The following is a 21747-nucleotide window of genomic DNA, read 5'->3' on the forward strand; positions in this document are numbered from 1 at the left end:
TGGCTAGCATTTGAGAGACAGCATCAGTAGGATCCAGAGTTCAGTGTCATCCTCAGCTGTATCGTATATGCATATTCGAGGCCAGCTTGAGGTACATGAGAGCCTGTTTTTTGTTTTTGTTTTTTGTTGTTGTTGTTGTTTGTTTGTTTGTTTTTTTAAAGGCTAACAAGATGGCTTGTTGGGTAAAGTCACTTGCCACCAAACCTGAGGACCCAAGTTCAGTATTGGGAATCAGCATGATAGAAGGAGAGAACAGACTCTTGAAAGCTGCCCTCATGACTTTCACATGCCCAATATGTACCTCTCCACCAAAATAATAAATAAAATCTGTAACAAATTATCAGTTCAAAAATGTCTTGTTTCAACCATATTTCTATCCACTGATTTCCTTGATTCTAGTCCCTGGATTGTTTAAATCAAATTACACACACACACACACACACACACACACACACACACACACACACACAGATATACATACATAGATGTATATGTGTAGATATACATATACACATGTAATTTGTACATTTGAGGTATTTCAATGTTGGTTCCTAAAAAGTCTCTTTTATGTCCTGTTAAAGCTATAGTATATCATCACGCCAAAAATATTTATAACTAGGTTTTACTTTGTGATGCTGAAGATTGAATCAAAGGCCTTGCAAATACTGTAGCATTTGCCTACATTCCCAGTCCTATAGCAAATTCTGTTTTTTTGAGACAGGGTCTCACAGTGTAGCTTGGAACTCACTATGTAGATAAGGCTGACCTTGAACTCCCAGAGATTCACCTGCCTTTGCCTTTTGAGTTCAGGGATTAAAGGTATGCATCACCATCCCTAACCTTATAGCAAACTCTTTGTATCATCACAGTAACCAGGGTTTATATTTTGTTTTTGTTAACAAATGTGAAAAGAACCATTAACTTTCTTACTTTTTCAGAACAGGTCTTCTTAAACTCTATGACATGCAGCTTCCTTTGTGAACTTTTTTTTTTTAAATTTACTTTAGTTTTTATACATTTGTTTCATGTGTGTGCTTGTGTGCCATGATACTCTGTGTGGAGGTCAGAGGATGGCTTGTGAAGTAAGTTCTCTCCTATCATGTGGATTCTGGAGATTGAACTCGGTGGTCAGGCCTTTACCTGTTGAATCATCTCACTAGTCCTCCTGAGAAATTTTTACATGACCCCTGATATATAGCTATATTAAGAACCATACAAATCATTACTGATAACAAATCATAAATGTGTTATAAAACAATTCTTTGTTATACATAGGTTTTACTATTAAAAATGAAAGCATATTTGTGTGTACTGTGAGGTGGATACAAAACTTGGTTGAATAATTACTACTGAAGGTAGTGTGAATTATTTTCAACATTTATCCTCACATTAACATGTTCAAAATGGCAAAAATATCTTTGAGGTTATTTCAGAAATTGTGGGAAATTCTGTCCTAATCTCAAGCCAAAATTGATTCATTATTAATTTGTAAAACTCAATTCAGCAACTTCAAACAGCAATTTTTAAGATAAAATATTCTAATACAATATAATTCTAAGATATACTAACTTTATACTTATAAGCTGGGAAATGATATTTAGGGAACTTCTAAAATCCTTTGTTTTCTGTAATTAAGCCATTATATTTCCAAAGAGCAGAAAACTTTGTATGTTCAGTAAATAATATTGCAGTTGTAACTTAGTCTGGAATTTCAGGCAGTGTTGGTCAACACTGTGTGGCTTGGCTGTGTACATTGTAAAGCTCACACGTTGTGTGTTTAGAACCAGGGTGTAATGAGGTCATGTGATGCAGTATGAGTGAGTACTGCCAGAGATACCTTGAATTTATTATTTATTTGATTTTAAATTAAATGTTGGTGGTTGTGCACCCAGAAACCTACATATTCAGTTATGTGAACCCATTGGGTCCAGACCCGCAGCTCTAGAGAATCCACTTTTGTTGTAGTCTAGCCTGTGGGTGCTGGCCAAAGCTCAACTGAAAATTAAGGTGAACTGCAAGTGTTGACAGTTTGTTTGCATTCTGATTAATTGCACCTGTTAGAGTGACAGCTTGTTTTAACATGTCTCATTTACTCTTGTTTGCAAAGATTCTTTCATTAGAATTGTATTGACAATTACTATTTTTTTAGGCCATTTGGGGGCTGACTCCCAGAATCTGTTCATTCAACTTAAAAATGAACAAAATGATGCCTTCTATAAGCCAAACAAAATAAAACAAAACGAAAAAACAACTAAAAAATCCCAAACTGTATGTTGATAGGCTAGAAAATTGCAACCACTCTTTGGAATTGTTACATTGAAAGCAATTATTAAAAATAGTGATATTTTGTTATTTATTTGAAAGTTTTAGATTACGTATATCCCATGTACATGTATTTGGGGAAGCACTTGTTCCATGGCATATCTATAGAAGTCAGAGGACAACTGTAGGAGTTTGTTTTCTGCTGTCATATCATGGGTCTTGGCAATTGAACTCAGGTCATCAGTGTTAGTGGCAAGTGAATTAACCCACTGAGCCATCTACTGTTTTAAAACAGTAGGTTTTAAAATAGGTCTATGTGTAGGCTGGAGAGATAGCTCAGCAGTTAAGAGCACTGACTACTCTTTCAGAAGTCCTGAGTTCAATTTTCAACAACCACGTGGTAGCTCACAACCATCTATAGTGGGATCTGATGCCCTCTTCTGGCATAAAGAGCAGATAGGACACTCATACATAATTTTAAAAAATCTTAAAGAATTACTCTGTCATAAACTTTGTACTAGAACATTTAGTTCTATGTTTTTCTTTGACTTTTTGTCAGTGAGTTAATAGGTTTATTTCATATCTCTGATTTGAATCCATATTTGATTTAGTATATTCTACTTCTGCTTTCTTCTTCGCTTGCCATGGTTAAACTAAAAGTAATGCTAAACAGTTAATAGCACTTACTGCTGCTTTTAGACAGGACCTAGGTTCATATCCCAGCACCCATATGACAGCTCACAATCATCTGTAATGACAGTTCAAGGAGATCTGATGCCTTTTTCTGACCTCTGTGGGCATCAGGTTCATACACACTGCATATACATACACTCAGGTGCCCACACAGGCTCATAAGATACATACAGATTTTTTTAAAAAGGTTACAGAAAACCCCACATTGATCGAATCTGAGAAACATTGAGCACATTCTATCTCCTGCAGTATCATATATTCAGTCAAGATTTAATTCATTATTTTAAAACAAGAACATCTACCTGTTACTGTATAAATTTGCTTTTGTCTTTAATGATAAGGTTATATGTATTACAAAGGATCGTTTTAAAATAAATACATAATTTATTATCATTGAAATAAAATAACAGTAAAAAGATACTATATTTTAGATTATGAGAATGGCTGCCTACTTCACCAAGAGGGCCCCTTGGTTACTGAATTTCACATGTTTATGAAAAAATACAAAAGGATCTTAAAATAGCTTTTGTTACTTCACTTTGTTAGCTATGTGGTTAACAAGTAGGGAACATGCAAAGCAACACCCAGTATTAAATGGTTTCATGTAAAAGATACGGGAATTGCAAGATGTGAAAAGGTTTACTCAAGGGAGGGGCAGATAGGACCTGAATCAGTAGACCTGAAGGGAGTACAGGAGTTTTTAGGTCAAAAGGGTCAGATATTTCAAGAGGCAAGAGGATGAACAATTGTGCAGAGGTGACACAGTAAACATATCTCAATTGAGTGATAATAGGGATTGGAAGGAATGACCATCTAACTAGAGCAGAGATGGCAGAAGTTCACTTGGTAGGCTGTGGAAGGTAGTTTTTGTGATTCCCAAGTGAAATGAAGGGTTTTCTCGTGGAGCTTGATCAGTTGCAGTCATGACAGGTAAAAAACAAGTTGTAGATGTTTCAGTAGACTTTTGTTACTTCACTTCAACAAACAACAGGATTGTGATGTTCCTAAGACAGCACTGTTGAGAAGCTATCAGGACCTATAAACTAGAAGAAGCATGAAGACCTAGGGGCCTGTTGAGAGATGGAGAAATGGAAGCCAGTGTATTGGTTAAGACTTGTGGCCTTTGTGGGAAAAATTCTGTGAGGTTGAAGGATGTCAGAGAAATAAAGACCCTAATTTCTTTTTCATCTCATCTGCCCACCTTACCAGTGTTCTTCTTTGGCCTAATATAACAAGAATTAAGAAAGGGTGGGGGATTGTTATAATGAAGATGCTTGAAGGACTTTTTAAAATGAATTTTCAGTCTTTATAGAAACAAAAACACAGCATCTGGTACACTGTTCCAACTTACAACAAAAAGGATGAAAGCAGTCTATTACCTGTTTTATTTTTAAAAGCCTCATTATGGCTAGTTTTATTATTTGATTGTAGATTTATTATGAGACCAATATTAATTCTTTCTTCACAGAGTTCCCGAGGGAAGTTGGTTCTAGTGTCTGAAAGGACAGAAGAATAGGATAGAGTACCAGTCTTGAAAATCATGTTTGGCTGTGTGTAACAAGAGGGGCGGCTTGTTGGGGTTTCTGTCCCACCCTGTACCTCACAGCCGGCAAGTCCCAAAGAGAATCACACAGAGTCTACATTAGGTTATAAACTGATTGACCCATTAGCTCAGTCTTCTTATTAACTAATTCTTACATCTTACGGTAACCCATAATTCTTGTCTGTGTTAGCCATGTGGCTCAGTACCTTTTCCAGCGGGGCAGGTTACCTCTTGCTTCTTTGTGGTCTGGGCAGGAATGGAGAAATGGGCTTCCTCCTTCCTCACCTTCTCCTGTTCTCATTGCCTTGCCTCTACTTCCTGTCTGGTTGACCCACCTATACTTCCTGCCTGGCCAATCAGCGTTTTATTAAAATACATGATTGACAGAATACAGATAATTCTTCTGCACCAGCTGTGAAATAAGCAGGGTCAGAGTAATAAAAACAAGCATATAAATAATAACAAAAACAGGCAGAATAGAATAAATCTCTTGTCTGTCTAAACAAATAAAACATGAGAGAGGAAGAACTGACTTAGTCTGTATCGGTGAACATGGGGTAATTACAGTGTGGAAGGCATTGGAAGATCGACCTTTCTGAACAAGCCTTTGCAGTAGTATGAATTTTGACAGGAAAAGATTCGGTAAGTGAGGACCCTTAGTCATACAGAGTAGTGTGAAAAAAGGCACAGAAATGGAGCATTTGGTTTGTTAAAGATTAGGGCAAAGGGCTAGAGAAATGGCTTAGTAGTTAAGAGTGCTTGTTGGTCTTGCAGAGGACCTGTGTTTGTTTCCCAGCATCTACATGGTGACTTGGAGTCCCCTTAACTCCATTTCAGGTGATCTGACATTCTCTTCTAGCCTCCATGCACCAGGCAGACACATGGGGCCATGCAGACAAAAACACCCATACATACAAAAATTAAATAAATAAAATAATAAATTAGGGGGACAGTTAATTGAATTGGAATTGTGAAAACTAGCCTGCTTTTGAATGGACTTCATAATGGCTTGATAGGAAAGAGCTTTCACCTTGTTTTTAATAGCTAGGCAGTGATATAGTTGATTGTTAGAAATGGGCTTTATATTAACCTGGTAGAAGTAGATAGACTATATTAGGACTTGTACTTTCCAGAGCAGGTTATGAAAGGTGACACATGGCTGTGCCAGTGGGAATGTGTAAGAGATTGCCATTCCATATGCCATAAGTTAAAGACTCTGGTTTTGATCCCGGATTAGCCTCAGGGTGATGTGCCCAAGGATCTGTTTTGGGTTTTTTTGTTTGTTTGTTTGTTTTGTTTTTTGTTTTTTTGGTTTTTCTGACACAAGATTTCTCTGTAGCTTCGGACCCTGTGCTGGTACTAGCTCTTGTAGACCAGCCTGGCCTTGAACTCACAGGGATGTTCCTGCCTCTGCGCCCAGAGTACTGGGATTAAAGGTACCCAGAGTACTGGGATTAAAGGTGCCCAGAGTACTGGGATTAAAGGTGCGTGCCACCACTGTCTGGCTAGGATGTGTTTTTATAACAATTTAGGAAGGGAGTGTAGGGAAGTGTGTGTGTGTGGAATGGAGAAGCTGGAAGAGGTGGTGGGGCTAATTTTAGATGTGGTGAAATGGAGATAAGAAACAGTGACTTGGCAATGTTGTTAGGCATTTTGAAATGTAAGATTGTTGTTTTGCAGAGATGCTGGCCAGGGAGGGAACTTGTGGGACTAACTAGCAACCTCAAATGGACAAAAGGCAAAGGCCTGTAAGTCATTGGGTTCTTTTCCTTTGTTTTTTTTTTTTTTATTTTGTTTTGTTACTTTTCAAGCAAACAACATACAGCAAAATTTACCATCTTAATTATTTGGTAATATTTGACAAGTGATTTAACTATCTCTCTCTGTCCATTTTATTCCTCAAAAATTTTACTGTACTCTTTGCTATTAACTTTCTTTACTTGTTCCTTAGGCAGTGGTCAGCAGTGGTCTACTTTTTATCACATTGGTTTTACATTGTTTAGAATTTCACTAGATATTACATAATAGGCATATAATCATATATAATATATATAACAAACATAATACATAGTACACACACATATATAAGTAAATGGAAAGTTTGTGTTGTCTTGTTTCTTTTTTGAGACAGATTTTGTTATGTAGTCCAGGTTGGACTCAACTTTGTGATGTTCCTGGCTCTGCTTTTTAAAGGTAATCGTTGATGTCTTGTTTACTTCTCTCAGCATAATGCTGTTACCATGTTGTTTTTATCTACGCTTTTCATATATATATATGAAATTATATATATATATATATATATATATATATATATATATTTTTTTTTTTTTTTGAGATAGGATTTCCGTGGTTGTCCTGGAACTTACTCTGTAGACCAGCTGGGCTTCATATTTACATTCATCTGTCTCTACCTCCTGAGTGCTGGGATTAAAGGCATGTGCCACCACCATCTGGCCTTTATAAATTCATTTAAAAAATGTAGCTGAGTAGTATGCTGCTGTATGCATACATCACAACTTCTTTTTTTTTTTTAAGGTTTTATTTATTTTTAAAGATTTATTTTTATAATTTAGCCAGGTGGTGGTGGCGCACGCTTTAATCCCAGCACTCAGGAGGCAGAAACAGGTGGATCTCTGTGAGTTCGAGGCCAGCCTGGTCTACAAGAGCTAGTTCCAGGACTGGCTCCAAAGCAACATAGAGAAACCCTCTCGAAAAACCAAAAAAAAAAAAAAAAAAAAGAAAGAAAGAAAGAAAAAGATTTATTTTTATAATTTGTAATTATGTATGTGGGTTTGTGCTCATGAATGCTAGTGCTTTCAGGGGCTAAAATCAGATTTCTTGGAGTTGGAGTTGCAGGAAATTGTTCGTCACCTGATGTGGGTACTGGGAATTGAACTCAGGTCCTCTGGAAGAGCAGTGCACGTTCTTAACCGCTATCATCTATTGATGGCATTCACCAGTCATGCCCACAGACATCTGTTGATGGGTATTTGAGTTCCCAAGGTTTGGCTGTTATGAATGATGCTGCTGTGAAGTCATGTGTAAATATGTAGTGAATACCTAAGGAGTAGAATTTTGTGTATTATGAAAAGTACCGTGTATGTTCCTAATGAACGACATACTATAATGGCAAATAGTTTTTCATTTAATATTTCTCTTAGCAATGTGTGAGTCTTCTGCTTGCTCTATGTCTACTCAGGTATTTGGTATTGACTGTGTTTTTAAAATTTTAGCTAGGTTAGTGAGTTTATTGTGGTTTTAATTTGTATTTCATTAAGGACTAGTGATGTTTGGTGTCTTTTTATATGGTCATTTGACTCTTTATATATCTTGGTAGCATATTTATTTAAATATTTTGCCCAATTAAAAATTTGAGTTTTCTTATTATTGAATTGTATTTGTTTTGTTGTTGTTTGAATTTTGAGGTTGGAGTCTTACTATGCTACCCAATTTAATCTCCAACTCTTGGGTTCAGTGATCAATCCTCTTTCTTCAGCGTCATGAGTACTTGTAACTAAAGCTGTGCGCCATTAGGTCTCTCTTTTAGGACTCTTTTAAAAATGTGTTCTTGTTAAAAGTCTTTCATTGGTTTACAGATAGTTTTGGTTTTTTCAGTTTTTGTTTGACTTTTAATTTTCTTTAAAAATTTTCAGATATATTTATGTTAATTTTCTTTAAAAAATTTAAGATATATTTATGCTGTGGTGTGTATATATTCCATGATGTGTGTCTGTGTGTGTATGAATGTGGGTGTGCGCATGCCACTGTGTGAGTGTAGAAGTCAGAGGACAACTCTAAAAAGTTGGTTCTCTCCTTTCATCATGGGCTTTGGGAATTGGAACTCAGGTTGTCAGGCTTGCACAGCTTGCCTAGGCTGTGCTGACCTGACTTTTAATTTTATATATATGAATGTTTTTCTCATATATATATATATATATATATATATATATATATATATATATATATATATATAATGTCTGTGCAGCACAGTTACTTGCCTGGTGCCTGTGGGGGCCAGAAGAGGGGGTTAGATCCTATGGAACTGGAGTTACAGATAGTTATAAGCCTCTATGTGAGAGTGGAGAACTGAACCTGGGACTTTTGCAAGAGTAGCCAGTGCTCTGGACTGATGAGCCATCTCTGCAACCTCTATATAATTTTAATAATATCATTTGAAAGTTTTAAATTTAGATTGTCCCATGTTATTTTTTTTTTCTTATTTTAATCAGGTTTGCCAAATTTACCTCTATTTTTTTTTTTAAACTTGTTATGTGGTCCAAAGTAGCATCACATTTGGCATCTTCTTGACTAAAGTTCTAAGTGCTGAGATTATAAGTGTACAGCACCATATCCAGCCTTTATTTTTCTTTTACAGATTTTTAGGTTTTAGCTCTTGCATGTTGGATTATTAAACAAATTAGAGTTGACTTTTGTATATGGTATGAGGTTAAGGTAAAGTTCATTTTACCTTATGTGTTATCAGTTGTTCTAACACCTTTTTTTTTTTTAAAAAAAATGGCTGGACCAACCCCTCGTGGTCCTGACTTCCTTGCTCATATTCTCCCTCCTTCCGCTCTTCAACTGGACCTTGGGAGCTCAGTCCAGTGCTCTGATGTGGGTCTCCATCTCTATTGATGTGGATCTCTATCTCTATCTCCATCTGTTGCTGAACGAATGTTCTATGGTGATATTCAAGATAGTCATCAGTCTAACTATGGGACAAGGCCAGTTCAGGCATCCTCTCCTCCACTGCCTAGCTGGGGTCATCCCCAAGGACTCCTGGGAACCCCTCCAGAGCCAAGCCTCTTGCCAACCCCAAAATGGCTCCCTCAATTACGATATCTCCTTCCCTGCTCCCATATCCGCCCTTCCTCCATCTCAACCATCCCACTCCCACAAGCTCTCCCCAACCTTCCCCTTCTCTCTCTCTCCCCCTCTCCTCCCATCCCCATGCTCCCAACTTTGGTCACCCACTGAGACAGTGTAACTGAGCTCCACCAACTCCAGCTGGACTGGGACTAAACGAGCATGGGATCAAACTGGACCTTCTGAATGTGACTGACAATTGGGGCAGACTGAGGAGCCAATGATAATGGCACTGGGATTTGTTTCTGCTGCATGTGCTGGCTTTTTGGGATCCTATTCTATTTGGATGCATACCATCCTAAGCCTGGATGTGGGGGGAAGGCCTTAGACTTCCCACAGGGCAGGATACCCTGCCCTCTCTTAGGACTGGAGGGGTGTGGGGAGAAGGGTGTGGGGGGGAGCAGGAGGGAAGTGGGAGGAGGGAAGAAAGTGGAAATTTTGATTGGTATTATTTATAAAGTAATTAAAAAATTTAAAAAAAATGGCTGGACGATGGTGGCTCATGCCTTTAACCAGCACTCCAGAGGCAAAGGTAGGTGGATCTCTGTTGATTTCAAGGGCAGCCTAATCTATAAGAGGGGGTTTCAGGACAACTAGGACTGTTACACAGAGAAACCCTGTATCGAAAAAACAAACAAACAAACAAACAAAAAAACAAAAAGAAAAAAGAAAAAAAGAAACTGCCTTGGTATTTCAATTAAAAAAAACCATTGGACATATATTTACGTGGGTTTCCATGTGTATTGTCAGTTAAGGTATGTTCATTTATCTTGATGCCAGTATCACATGCCTTGATTATATTAGTTTTATAATTTCTAATTCAATAAATTTGATCTCCAGCTTTGGTGTGTGTATTGGAGGATACACACACACACACACACACACACACACACACACGCACATGCGAACTTGTGTGGAGGCCAGAGGTCACCGTGGATATCTTCCTTTGTACCTTGTTTTTGGACTGACTGAATCTGAAGCTCACTGATTAGGCTAGATTGCCAGTGCTGGGGTTACAGAGTACACCATGGTGCTGGACTCTGAGCTCAGGTCGTTATGCTTGTGTAGCAAGCACTTTACTGACTGATCATCTCCCCAACACCCCTTCCAACTTTGTTTTTTATCGGAACTGTTTTCCCCCTCATTTCCACTCTCTTCTCTCTTTTCTTCTTCCCTCCCTTTTTCTTCTTTTCCTCTTCCCTATTCTCCTTCCCATGTTGTTCTCCTTTTTTTTTTTTTTTTGGAGATGAAATCTTGCTATGTTACCCAGGCTCTTGGCCTTACACTCCTGAGCTCAGGGGATCCTCTTGTGTTAGCCTCCCAAGCCTTTGCATGTCTGTCCCCCCAAAATTCTGAATAGTACTGTGAAAAGTCATTTGCCTTTTCTCTGGTTATCTGCTTTGAAACCCTCCCCTACCCCTCTCTTTAGTTTTTTGTGATAGCGTCTCACTATGTAGCCTGAGCTGGCCTAGATCTTAATATGTAGACCACGCTAGTCTCAGACTCATAGAGATCTGCCTGCCAAGTGCTGATATTAAAGGTATGTATGCATGCCATACCCAGCCCTAGAATATTTGAACAATCAAAGGTGGTGATTAGGGAGAATGTATTTTAAAATTACAGAAGTAGACCTTTTAGAATGAGATGCATTGGCATTCGATTCATTGGAACATTTTGAGGTTTTTAATTTAAAAATTTAGAATGATGTAGAACCTGTGAAACTACCTCTTCTACCACTATGATGATTAGAAGCAGTGTAATTTAGTGCTTGGAAGGCCAGATGTCCGGCTGTTGTCTCACTTAGCCTGTTAGTTGTTGACACTGTGACCACAGCAAACTCTTTAGCCTGTCTATGCCCCTATTTCCTTTGCTGGCAAATGTGGCTAGCCTGGGCACCTGTTTCATATAGTTGTCTTGAGCCAGTAATGGTTCCTGCCATGTAGAAAGTGCTCGATAAATGTTAATAGCTGTCATTGCTTTGTTTACCTGGAGTGTTTGTGCAAACTTCAGATTTTGGCAAATTCACTTGCAGGAACCATTTTAAGGGCTCACTTGTAGGAATCCTCTGCTCATCTTTTAGCCTCCCCTCCCCTCCTTTAATTTATTTTGGTTTCAGGATAATATTGAAGTACTATTTGTTTTTTTTTAAACACTTAATCTTTTGGTGGTTTTTCCAATTCTACTTTTTGTTGGTGGATTTGATAATTTATGTAATTATATTTGGATTTGTGCTTTGGATAAGAAAGAGGAAAAAAGACAAAAGGACTTCTTTTAGTAGGATAAATTATTCTATAGATAAAACAAAGCAAAAACAAAACAAAAGAGCAGTTTGCCAGGATTTAGCTGGCTCATCAGGATTGTGAATTAGTGGTTCTAGAATGAAACCCCATTCGTTTGATTCTTTTTTTGTCTATAGCTGTCTGTAGTCCTTTTTGTGCTGAATAAGCACATTGACTTCTTGCTTTGTTGACTAGTTCTTACTGACGTTGTAGCAAAAACAATTTGCAGCAAATGTGAGTCTTTTTGCTTTTTGTGCTTCTTCTTTTAATTAGTGGAAATTGCAAACATTAGGTGTTGATTTTGCACAGTTAAACATCGATAATTTTATCAAAAGACAAAATTTAGAGCACACTAAGTTATAGATTTAATTAACTTTTATATATGATTCCTTAATCAGGCAGCACCTCATTCTGTACTAGAATGAGTATTCTAGTGAGCTGAGTAGAGGAGGTTAGCTTTATGGACAGAAAAGGACTGAAGCAAGCAGAAATAAAGAACAAAGTAGGTTGGTTCTTTAAATCTTCCTGTGTGTGTAGGATAAAGCAAAGGCTTTCTGTCATGTGCCCAAGACTGGCTTTTTGGAGATTTGACTGTTTGTCTCCCCTGCTTTCTCAGTAGATGAGTTAATGACTTAGTTTTAGCTTGTTGATGGAAAACGTTAGCATGGGTCCTTCAATATGGTTTGGTCTGTAAAACTTTATGCAGGTGTTCAGTCCAAATCTGTCTCCTTTTCTACAGTTTGGTTTAACAGTTTATATGGTTTAATGAGTCAAAGTGTCCAAACAAATCAGCAAGTGCCTGGGGCTGGAGTGGGATGAACTGCACCCAGCATGTGCCAGAATTGAAGCTAAAGACCTCTGGAAAAGGGCTCTCCTCCTAGGCTTGGAAAAGCGAATAGCTTTGATAATGTCTGTGGAAGTAGACATGAAAGCTCTAATCCTTTAATCATTTGTTTAGTTTTCTGATGCCCATTTCCTTCAGAATGGTGCTCACCAAGAGTTACCCCAGTCATCTGAGTATAAGTTTAGATGTGTTAGGAAGGGGCTTGCTTATGAATATCAAAAAACGCACCCCTATCACTTATGAAATTTCTAGGGTCTTAGAAGCTATCAGGAACCAGGAACAAAATTGGCTAAATGGTGTATATTTCTCACTGTGTTGTAAATGCACATTAAGCAGATAAACTACACAAATAGTATATAATTGCAAGCTGTGAAAGGTGTTACCAAATTAAGGTAGTGACTGTTGTGTATTTTAAAAGATAGACTTTATCTCATGTGGGTACAGTCACGAATTGTTTCCCTCAGAAAGTGATAGTTACCTTATGATTATGTTGTCTAATACTTAGTAGAGGGTAGTAAATCTCTGGTGTTGGGGCTGTTTAAACTAAGATTTTGCACTAGATATTGACTTGGTGAGGACAGGTTCTTAAGTAGAGGGAACAGCAAGTGCAAATTAAATACGAAGGGACTCTTTACAGGAAACAAAACTCGTAAGTGTAGCCATGAAGGGAGAGCCAGAGATGAGATCAGGTCTTGGCTGCTTTCTCCGAAGAATTTTGTTTTCTATAGTAAATTGTTGAAAAACTTCTAATTATTTTATTTTTCCTGAAATAAACTTAGAATTCGTTAAGAAACACAGAATTAAGAGAGGAAGAAAGATGCCAAAGAAAGGTTAGCATACAGCCAAGACATGGGTGCAAGCTTCTTTGAGTCCAGCTTCTAAGTTTTCAAAAATTGTTATTCTCTGTCACATAGATTTCATCAGTCAATTAATCCAGATATCCTTTATTCTTTTCTGTTTAATTTAATGTCTTATTAAACCATGCCATATTTATCAAAGCTAAAATATAACATTGGCATATATCATGACCTTAACCTTAGACTTTGTCTTAGTTAGGATTTCTGTTGCCATAAGAAACACCATGACTCTTAAAAGGAAAACATTTAAAAATTGTTTTTATTAAGAATTTTTAAAAATACATTCTTTTCTCATTTTACATAACTATCATAAGGAAAGCATTCAATTGAAGTGGCAGCTTACAGTCTCAGAGGTTCAGTCTGCTATCATCTTGGCAGGGAGCATGGTGGCTGGGAGTATGGCAGCATGTAGGCAGACATGGTGCTGGAGAAGGTGCTGAGAATTCTCACATCTTTACTCACAAGCAGCAGGAAGTGATCTGAGACACTGGGTGTGGTTTGAACATGTCTGAGAACTCAAAGCGCATCCCCACAGTGACATACTTCTTTCAACAAAGCCACACCTAGTCCAACAAGTCCACACCTCCTAATAGCTCCACTCCCTTTGGAAGCCAGTTTCTTTCAAACCATCACAGACTTCATTTACATTCTATAAGTTTTGAAATCAAAATGGGAAATTCAGAAACATTTTAAGAATCATCCGTGCATTTAAGAAAATCTATGTATCTGTCATCTATCTGTGAGGGAATCTGAAAAAGCAATTGTTAAGGTACACTTTCTGACAATTGAGATGGGGTCTAGTTTTTGACTGTCTTCTTTTCTTCTTCTGTAGAACTAATGGCTGAAGAATAAATCAACATGGCGACTATGGTTCCACCTGTGAAACTGAAATGGCTCGAACATCTGAACAGCTCCTGGATCACAGAGGATAGTGAATCTATTGCTACAAGAGAGGGAGTTACTGTTTTGTATTCTAAACTGGTCAGCAATAAGGAAGTAGTACCTTTGCCTCAACAGGTTTTATGTCTCAAAGGACCACAGTTGCCCGACTTTGAACGTGAGTCTCTTTCAAGTGATGAGCAGGACCATTATTTGGATGCCCTTCTTAGCAGCCAGTTAGCACTAGCAAAGATGGTATGTTCAGATTCCCCATTTGCCGGGGCGCTACGGAAACGACTGCTTGTGCTCCAGCGTGTCTTTTATGCACTTTCTAATAAGTACCATGACAAAGGCAAAGTGAAGCAGCAGCAGCATTCTCCAGAGAGCAGCTCTGGCTCAGCAGATGTTCATTCTGTCAGCGAACGTCCCCGGTCAAGCACTGATGCACTTATAGAAATGGGTGTCCGAACAGGTCTAAGTTTATTATTTGCACTTCTGAGACAAAGTTGGATGATGCCTGTGTCGGGACCTGGTCTCAGTCTCTGCAATGACGTTATTCACACTGCAATTGAAGTCGTGAGCTCTTTGCCTCCATTGTCTTTAGCAAACGAAAGCAAGATTCCTCCTATGGGCTTGGACTGCTTATCACAAGTCACAGCATTTCTTAAAGGCGTAACTATTCCCAATTCTGGGGCAGACACTTTAGGTCGTAGATTAGCTTCTGAGTTGCTGCTTGGCTTGGCAGCTCAGAGAGGCTCTTTGAGATATCTTCTTGAATGGATAGAAATGGCATTGGGAGCTTCAGCAGTTGTACATACCATGGAGAAAAACAAACTACTATCAAGCCAGGAAGGAATGATCAGCTTTGACTGCTTTATGGCTATATTAATGCAGATGAGGCGTTCATTGGTATGTACTCCAAGTGTCAACTTCCACAAATTTCTGGCTAGTCAACCTGCTTTTAATGACTCTTGTAAATGTGACTCTTGTAAATGATTTGGGAGTTCTTTTGGTATGTTAAGTTGGTTAAACTTTTTTTATGCTCTGTGGGAAGAAACTTGCACATATTGATATATAGGGAAAGGACAGTTAGTACAATGAAGGCCCCTGGGTCAGAAGCCGAGTATATAGTTTAAGTGTTAGAATCAGCACTTTCTGCTTTTACAGAGTTCACATTTTGCTAGGATGATCAAGAAAGAAATATGTAAATTTAGGGAGCTGGAAAAATGACTCAGCAGTTAAGAGCTTGTTGCTCTTTCAGGTTCAGGCCCCAGCACCTACATAGTGTAACTTCAGTTCCATGACATCCAGTACCCTCTCCTGTTCGCTGTGGGCATTGCATACACATGGTGCACAGACATACTTGCAGGCAAAGTAGCTGTCCGCATAAAATAAAAATAAATAAATCATAAAATATTCGTAATTTCAGGTGAGCCATTTTAAGAGGAAAACAGAAAATGATAAGTTGAGTGTTAAAAGGTTTGCTATTTTAGTTAATGTAGTCAGGGAGGGACTCTCGAGTTGTGACATCTGAACAGAGACCTGAATGAAGAGAAGTAATGAATGAGTTAAGTAAAAGTCTAAAGAGCGAGCCTGGCTTCCTCCCTCCCTCCCTCCCTCCCTCCCTCTCTCCCTCCCTCCCTCTCTCCCTTTCGTCTTTTTACATGTATGTCTTTGTGAGGGTGTCAAGTTCCCAAGAACTGGAACTTCAGACAGTTGTGATCCACCATGTGGGTGCTGAGAATTGAATCCAGGTCCTCTGGAAGAGCAGTCAGTGCTCTTAACTGCTAAGCCATCTTTCCAGCTCCCCTACCCCTTTTTTTCTTGCTATACATGCAGTATGTCCGTGCAGTTGTCAGATCCCCTGGAATAGGAATTTTAGACAGTTGTAAGCTGCCATGTGGGTGCTGGGACTTGAGCAGCTAGCACTCCCACCCACTGAGCCATCTGTCCAGCCCCTGAGTTTTTTGTCCGTAGAAGTAAAAATTTCTTCACCACCATAACCTATAATAGCGTATTAAAGAATAAACCTATGTATGATAAAATTTAAGAACGTGCAAGACTGAAATGTAGTAACTTTTTGAAATCCAAGAATAAAAATTTGAATTTGAAAGTGTTAAGACTCAAATACTTAAAACTGACTTAGGGCTAACTATTCTTAGGTTAAATTGATCAGGTTTTTGTTGTTTGTTTTTTGCTCTGTGTGTGTGTGTGTGTGTGTGTGTGTGTGTGTGTGTGCGTTTGAAATGGTCTCACTCTGTTTCTGTGGCTGTCCTGGAATTCCTGGTATAAACCAGGCTGGCTTTGAATTCACAGTGATACACAGAGATTTTTTTTGTTTTTATTTTTGTAAGAGGAAAAGAGGGGAAGGGAAGAGTGTGTGTGTGTGTGTGTGTGTGTGTGTGTGTGTGTGTGTGAGAGAGAGAGAGAGAGAGAGAGAGAGAGAGTTAGTTCATGTTTCTTTTATTGCCCAAAATAGCCTAGCAAATGTATTTAAAATTCACTAAAAATGCCTTCTGTTTTATTTGCATGTAATGCTTTGTTGGGGTACAGAGTATTGACATAGGTCTATAATCTTAAATTGTTGTTTAAACCTAGACCCTTATGTTATGATCTAAATACAAAAGTCTTTAGATAACAGCTGCGGGGAACACTTAAGCTTTTTGTGTTTTCTTAGTCACTAGTACAACCTCTTACTTGGAGATCTCTTTTTCTCAATGTATTTTTTCTTCTTTCATACTTTAAAGTTTTCTTTTTTCAAATCTGAAATACTGTTCCTCTGCATATGTTAATATTCCTTTGAAAAGTCACTCAATTACTCTTATAAGCCATGCATTTTGTATAACTTTTCCTACCAAAGGGGAAAAAGATATTATTAGACACCATGACTATGGTTATATACTTGCCATGGTGTATTTCCTTCTAGAACAAAATTAGTAAGAGACCTCTTCACCTTTCCCTTAGAAGTAAAGGAGTACCCCAGGACTTTAGACTTCACAATGTCTATTTGTATAACAGAAATGCATGTCAGGTAGAACAGGTTCAGGAAAATTGCTGACACAGAATTACCCTTTAGAATCGGAGGGAGGGAGAGAGAAAGAGAGAAAGGGAGGTAAGGAGAATATGCTTTGAGCTCATACATGGGTTTCTAACTTCTATAAGTTTCTAGTAGGTATGGAGTATTCTACACCACGTGATTTAGTCTGGCTTAGTCTATAAGCCAAGGAGTCAGGTACTGTGATGTACCATAAATTTATCTTGTGTATATAGGTGTGTATGTATGTGTAGGAGGCTTAGTCCTGCTTAAAGCTGCAAATGGGAGGTGTAGAACTGCCAGGTACCTGGAAATAGATTCTGGGAGAGCTTGGCTTGATGTATGGCAGGGTGTGGGGAGAGTTTTATTGCTTCTTCCTCCCACCCCTGCACCCTGTACTTGGATTACTGCAGGATCTAATAATGTGCTAGACATAAGTTTGTTTATGTATTCACAAATTGATTTGATATTCAAATTGACTCTATAAGCTTAAGAAATCCTTCTAGTAAATATGTGTGTGTATTTTGTTTTTTATTTAATAATATTTTTTACTACATGCCTTTTCAGCATCTTTGATTCATTGCTCCTTACTACATGAAATAAGGAGGAAGTGAACTAATTTTAGTGCCTGTTTTTTACCAGGCGCTTTGCATATTCTTTTTCAGTTACCATGTTAATCTGTGAGGTAAGATATTTTTTACCTTGATCTTGAAGGTGTAAGGCAACTATGTTAGCCTGGATTTATATATCTATTGAGCATCATAATATAACATGAACTCTTGGGCCATTTACTGTGTTAATTTGTTCTTACACCCTGAGTCTTTGAAACCCATATTTTTTTTTCTGACTACATTATATACTTTTTAACCTGCTTCTGTTAAATTAACTTGTCCCACAAATGATTCCCTTATAACAGCTGTAAAATGTAACAGATTAACTTTATTGCTGGCTTTCTAGTTTCTGTCTATTTGTCCTGTCGTTTCTGGACAAATAGCAGGTGTACCTAGTCAGAAATTACCCCTCCTTCTCCCCAAGGCCACATACACTGTCATATATCTTTAGTGAGTCAAGGATACCACTGGAAAGTAGACTGCTATCTTCAAGATTCTGCATTTGTCCTGAAGAACCTGTGTTTTATTTAGCATGACTTTCTTACTATTTAATGAGGCAGTTAGGGATTGGTGCTTAATTGATCATTTGGGTTTTGTAACCCTTTTAGTTGATTTCATGACCTAATGTTAAGATTTGATCACAGTACACTTAAACTTATATCAGTTTTTCAAATAGATTTTTGTAGTATATTGATTTTTTTAGCATATATGTCTGCTTTCTTTCCATATTGTACCCTACAATGTTTAATTACAGGGTTCGTCTGCTGATCGTAGTCAGTGGAGAGAACCAACTAGAACATCTGAAGGCTTATGTTCACTCTATGAGGCAGCATTATGTCTATTTGAAGAGGTATGTAATCTTCATAGCTTTGCATTAAAAAAGACATTGTTGTAAAATGTTATGTCGTATGATCTCTAGAAAGGCTCTAAAAGGAAATGATGCCAGTAGTTGCCTCTGGAGAGTGGAACTCAGTGTTTAGTCGAAAGAGATACTTTTCAGTGTATCACCTTTTATTTATTTTGTTTTGGATCATATACTGGTAACTTTTGTTGAAAAATAATTATTGAGTAAAACAAATCCAGAAAGATATATAACCAGTTCTGTGCCTTAATGAGTTGTTATAAAATAAATACTCTTCTAACTGGTTTTAAAAAACAAAATAAAATTTTAAACTGCTGAGACTACTCAAGGGCTGAAGGCATTTACTGTCAACCTGCAACTTGAGTGTAATCTCCAGGCGCCACATGGTAGAAGTAAGAAACAGACTACTCCCAGCTATCCTCTGGCCTCCACATGAGTATCATAGTGCATGTGAGCACACACACACACCCAAAATGCAGAAATCCTTTCACATTCTGGTCATTTCTTGTTTTCTCCTCCACAGCGGAAGTACTACGTTGACTTTTAAACTAAGTTCCTTGCAGTTTTTTGTAGTTGTGTTGCTACATATGTGTGCCTAGACTCTAGTTTAGTTTTTTTCTACTTAAAAAATGTCTTTAAAAATCTTTTAGTCTATGTGTTTATATCCCCTTTTTTGGGGAACTTGCTCTGTAGACCAGGCTGACCTCGAACTCACAGAGTTCGCTGCCTCTGTCTCCTAAGTGCTGGGATTAAAGGTGTGCACCACCACTGCCCTTGCTGTAACTTAGATTTTATGTACATTTCTGTATCATGTTGTTCTAGACTGTCACTGTTTTCAGGACAGTCCTCCATTTATTGGTGACCAAATACTGTGGCATCAAATACTATGGCACCATTTTAGAAGGCAAGTTGATATAAAGTGTTCCAAGAATCATAAAATTGTCTTTTTTTATGTGTATAATCCCATTTCTGAGATTTTCTATAAAGGAAGTTAACAAAATACATTAATATGCTCTTTTTTGAGACAAGGTTTCACCATATAGACCAGGCTGACCTTAAACTCACAGAGTTCTGCCTGGTATTACCTCCTTTATAATGGTACTAGGATTAAAGATATGCACCACCATGCCTGGCTCAATAAGATTCTTAAAAATGGTCTACATAATAAAGATGAAGAATTTAAATGGCCGTTAGAGGAAAGTGGTTAATGTTATTTTACTATTAAATGGACTATTGTGCAGAGCAGGCAGAAGATTTTGCTTGAATGTCTTGAATCATTTGTCACTTCTGTATGTATTGTAATGACCATGTATATGAAAAAAGTTAACACTGTGGCAAGGTGTTTATCAGGGGTGTTTTCTTCCTACTTTGTCCTTATGAACTTTGATTTTTCTGTAAAGTGTATGTGATAGCATTTTTATTTTAAAAGGCTGGATTATGTGTTTTTCTCTTTTGTGATTTATTCTGTGCTGATAAATATTCTAGCTATCTATTTAAAGCTGTTTATGATGTTAGATGTGAGTAGCTTAGAGTATTAGAACTTAAGACAATAATTTCAGAGAACATGTAAAATTAGACTAATAATGTATTGCTTATTTTGTGTATTTAAATTTTTAATAGGTTTGTAGAATGGCTTCTGACTACTCAAGAACATGTGCTAGCCCAGACAGCATTCAGACTGGTGATGCTCCCATTGTCTCTGAAACCTGTGAAGTATATGTTTGGGGTAGCAATAGCAGCCATCAGTTGGTAGAAGGCACACAGGAGAAAATACTACAACCCAAACTGGCTCCCAGTTTCTCTGATGCTCAGACTGTAAGTTCTCTCTCTGTATTTCTGTGAACTGGTAGATAATGGTGTGTGTGTGTGTGTGTGTGTGTGTGTGTGTGTGTGTATGTGTACTTCTGTGCCTTAAGTAATGTTGAGTCTGTTTTTCAATGAGTAAAAATTCTTGATTGAAACGGGGCATGGTGATTCATGCCTTTAATCCCAGCACTTGGGAGGCAGAGGCAGGTGGGTCTCTGCGGCCAAACTAGTCTACAAAGCTAGTTCCAGGACAGCCAAGGCTGTTGTTACACAGAGAAACCTTGTCTCGAAAAACCAAAAGAAAAAAAGTTCTTGATTGATTATTTTTTATTTTTATATATTATATCACATTAATTATTCATTTTAACAGAAAAATACATATTTTCATCTTTAATATCTTTAACACCATTTCTACGTCCAAAACACCTTTAATGCTAGTAGTACTCAGGAAGCAGAGCCTGGTATATATAATTAGTTCCAGGCCTGTTTCAAAATCCAAATCCTAAAAATAAATAAAATAAATTAAGAATAAATACATAACTAAATAAATAAAAGCCTAATGAATGGCATCAAGTTTTATTTTTATATTCAACATTGGTAATAATAAGAACTGGACTTTTCTCTTTTTCAGATTGTCATTTCATTGTCTTATGATCACTTTCCCCTCTATATTTGTAGTTCAGTGTAAGACTTTATATTTTCATTAAATTGTATTTTTATTATGCATATAGAATATATTAACACACATTTATTTATTTAACTATTTATCTATCTATTTATCTATCTACCTGTCTGTCTGTCTGTCTATCTATCTATCTATCTATCTATCTATCTATCTATCTATCTATCTATCTATCTATTTATGTTTTTCAAGACAGGATTTCTCTGTAGCTTTGGAACCTATCCTGGAACTAGCTCTTGTAGACCATGCTGGCCTTGAACTCACAGAGATCTACTTGCCTCTGCCTCCCAAATGCTGGGATTAAAGATGTGCATCACAACCGCCTGGCTTGTGAGTATAATTTTTATGTGAATGATTCTTACTTTAATAGACTGTTAAGGAATTAATGGGAATTTTTTTCCTTCTCCAATTGTAAGAGGACGGTATAATTTTTACTTTGTTGTTTTATTTTTTTATATTTTTTTAAAAAGTTATTTAGTTTTATGTAAATGGATGTTTTGCCTGCATACTTGTGTATGTACTATGTGAG

General features: G+C 37.4%; 1 protein-coding gene across 8 annotated transcripts in view; it reads left to right on the forward strand.

Moving 5' to 3' along the window:
* Herc1 (HECT and RLD domain containing E3 ubiquitin protein ligase family member 1) overlaps positions 1-21747 on the forward strand; it is a 172436-nt gene that overhangs the window by 21892 nt on the left and 128797 nt on the right. For all 8 annotated transcript variants that reach the window (XM_048423144.3, XM_048423145.3, XM_087905330.1 and 5 more), the window contains exons 2-4: positions 14177-15132; positions 18623-18718; positions 20351-20545. In XM_048423144.3, coding sequence (XP_048279101.2) covers positions 14203-15132; positions 18623-18718; positions 20351-20545 — 1221 coding nt within the window. In that variant the 5' untranslated portion in view covers positions 14177-14202. The remainder of the gene's footprint in view (positions 1-14176; positions 15133-18622; positions 18719-20350; positions 20546-21747) is intronic.

The sequence above is a fragment of the Myodes glareolus genome, chromosome 4 (assembly GCF_982192425.1).
Source record: "Myodes glareolus chromosome 4, mMyoGla1.1, whole genome shotgun sequence".
NCBI lineage: Eukaryota > Metazoa > Chordata > Mammalia > Rodentia > Cricetidae > Myodes > Myodes glareolus.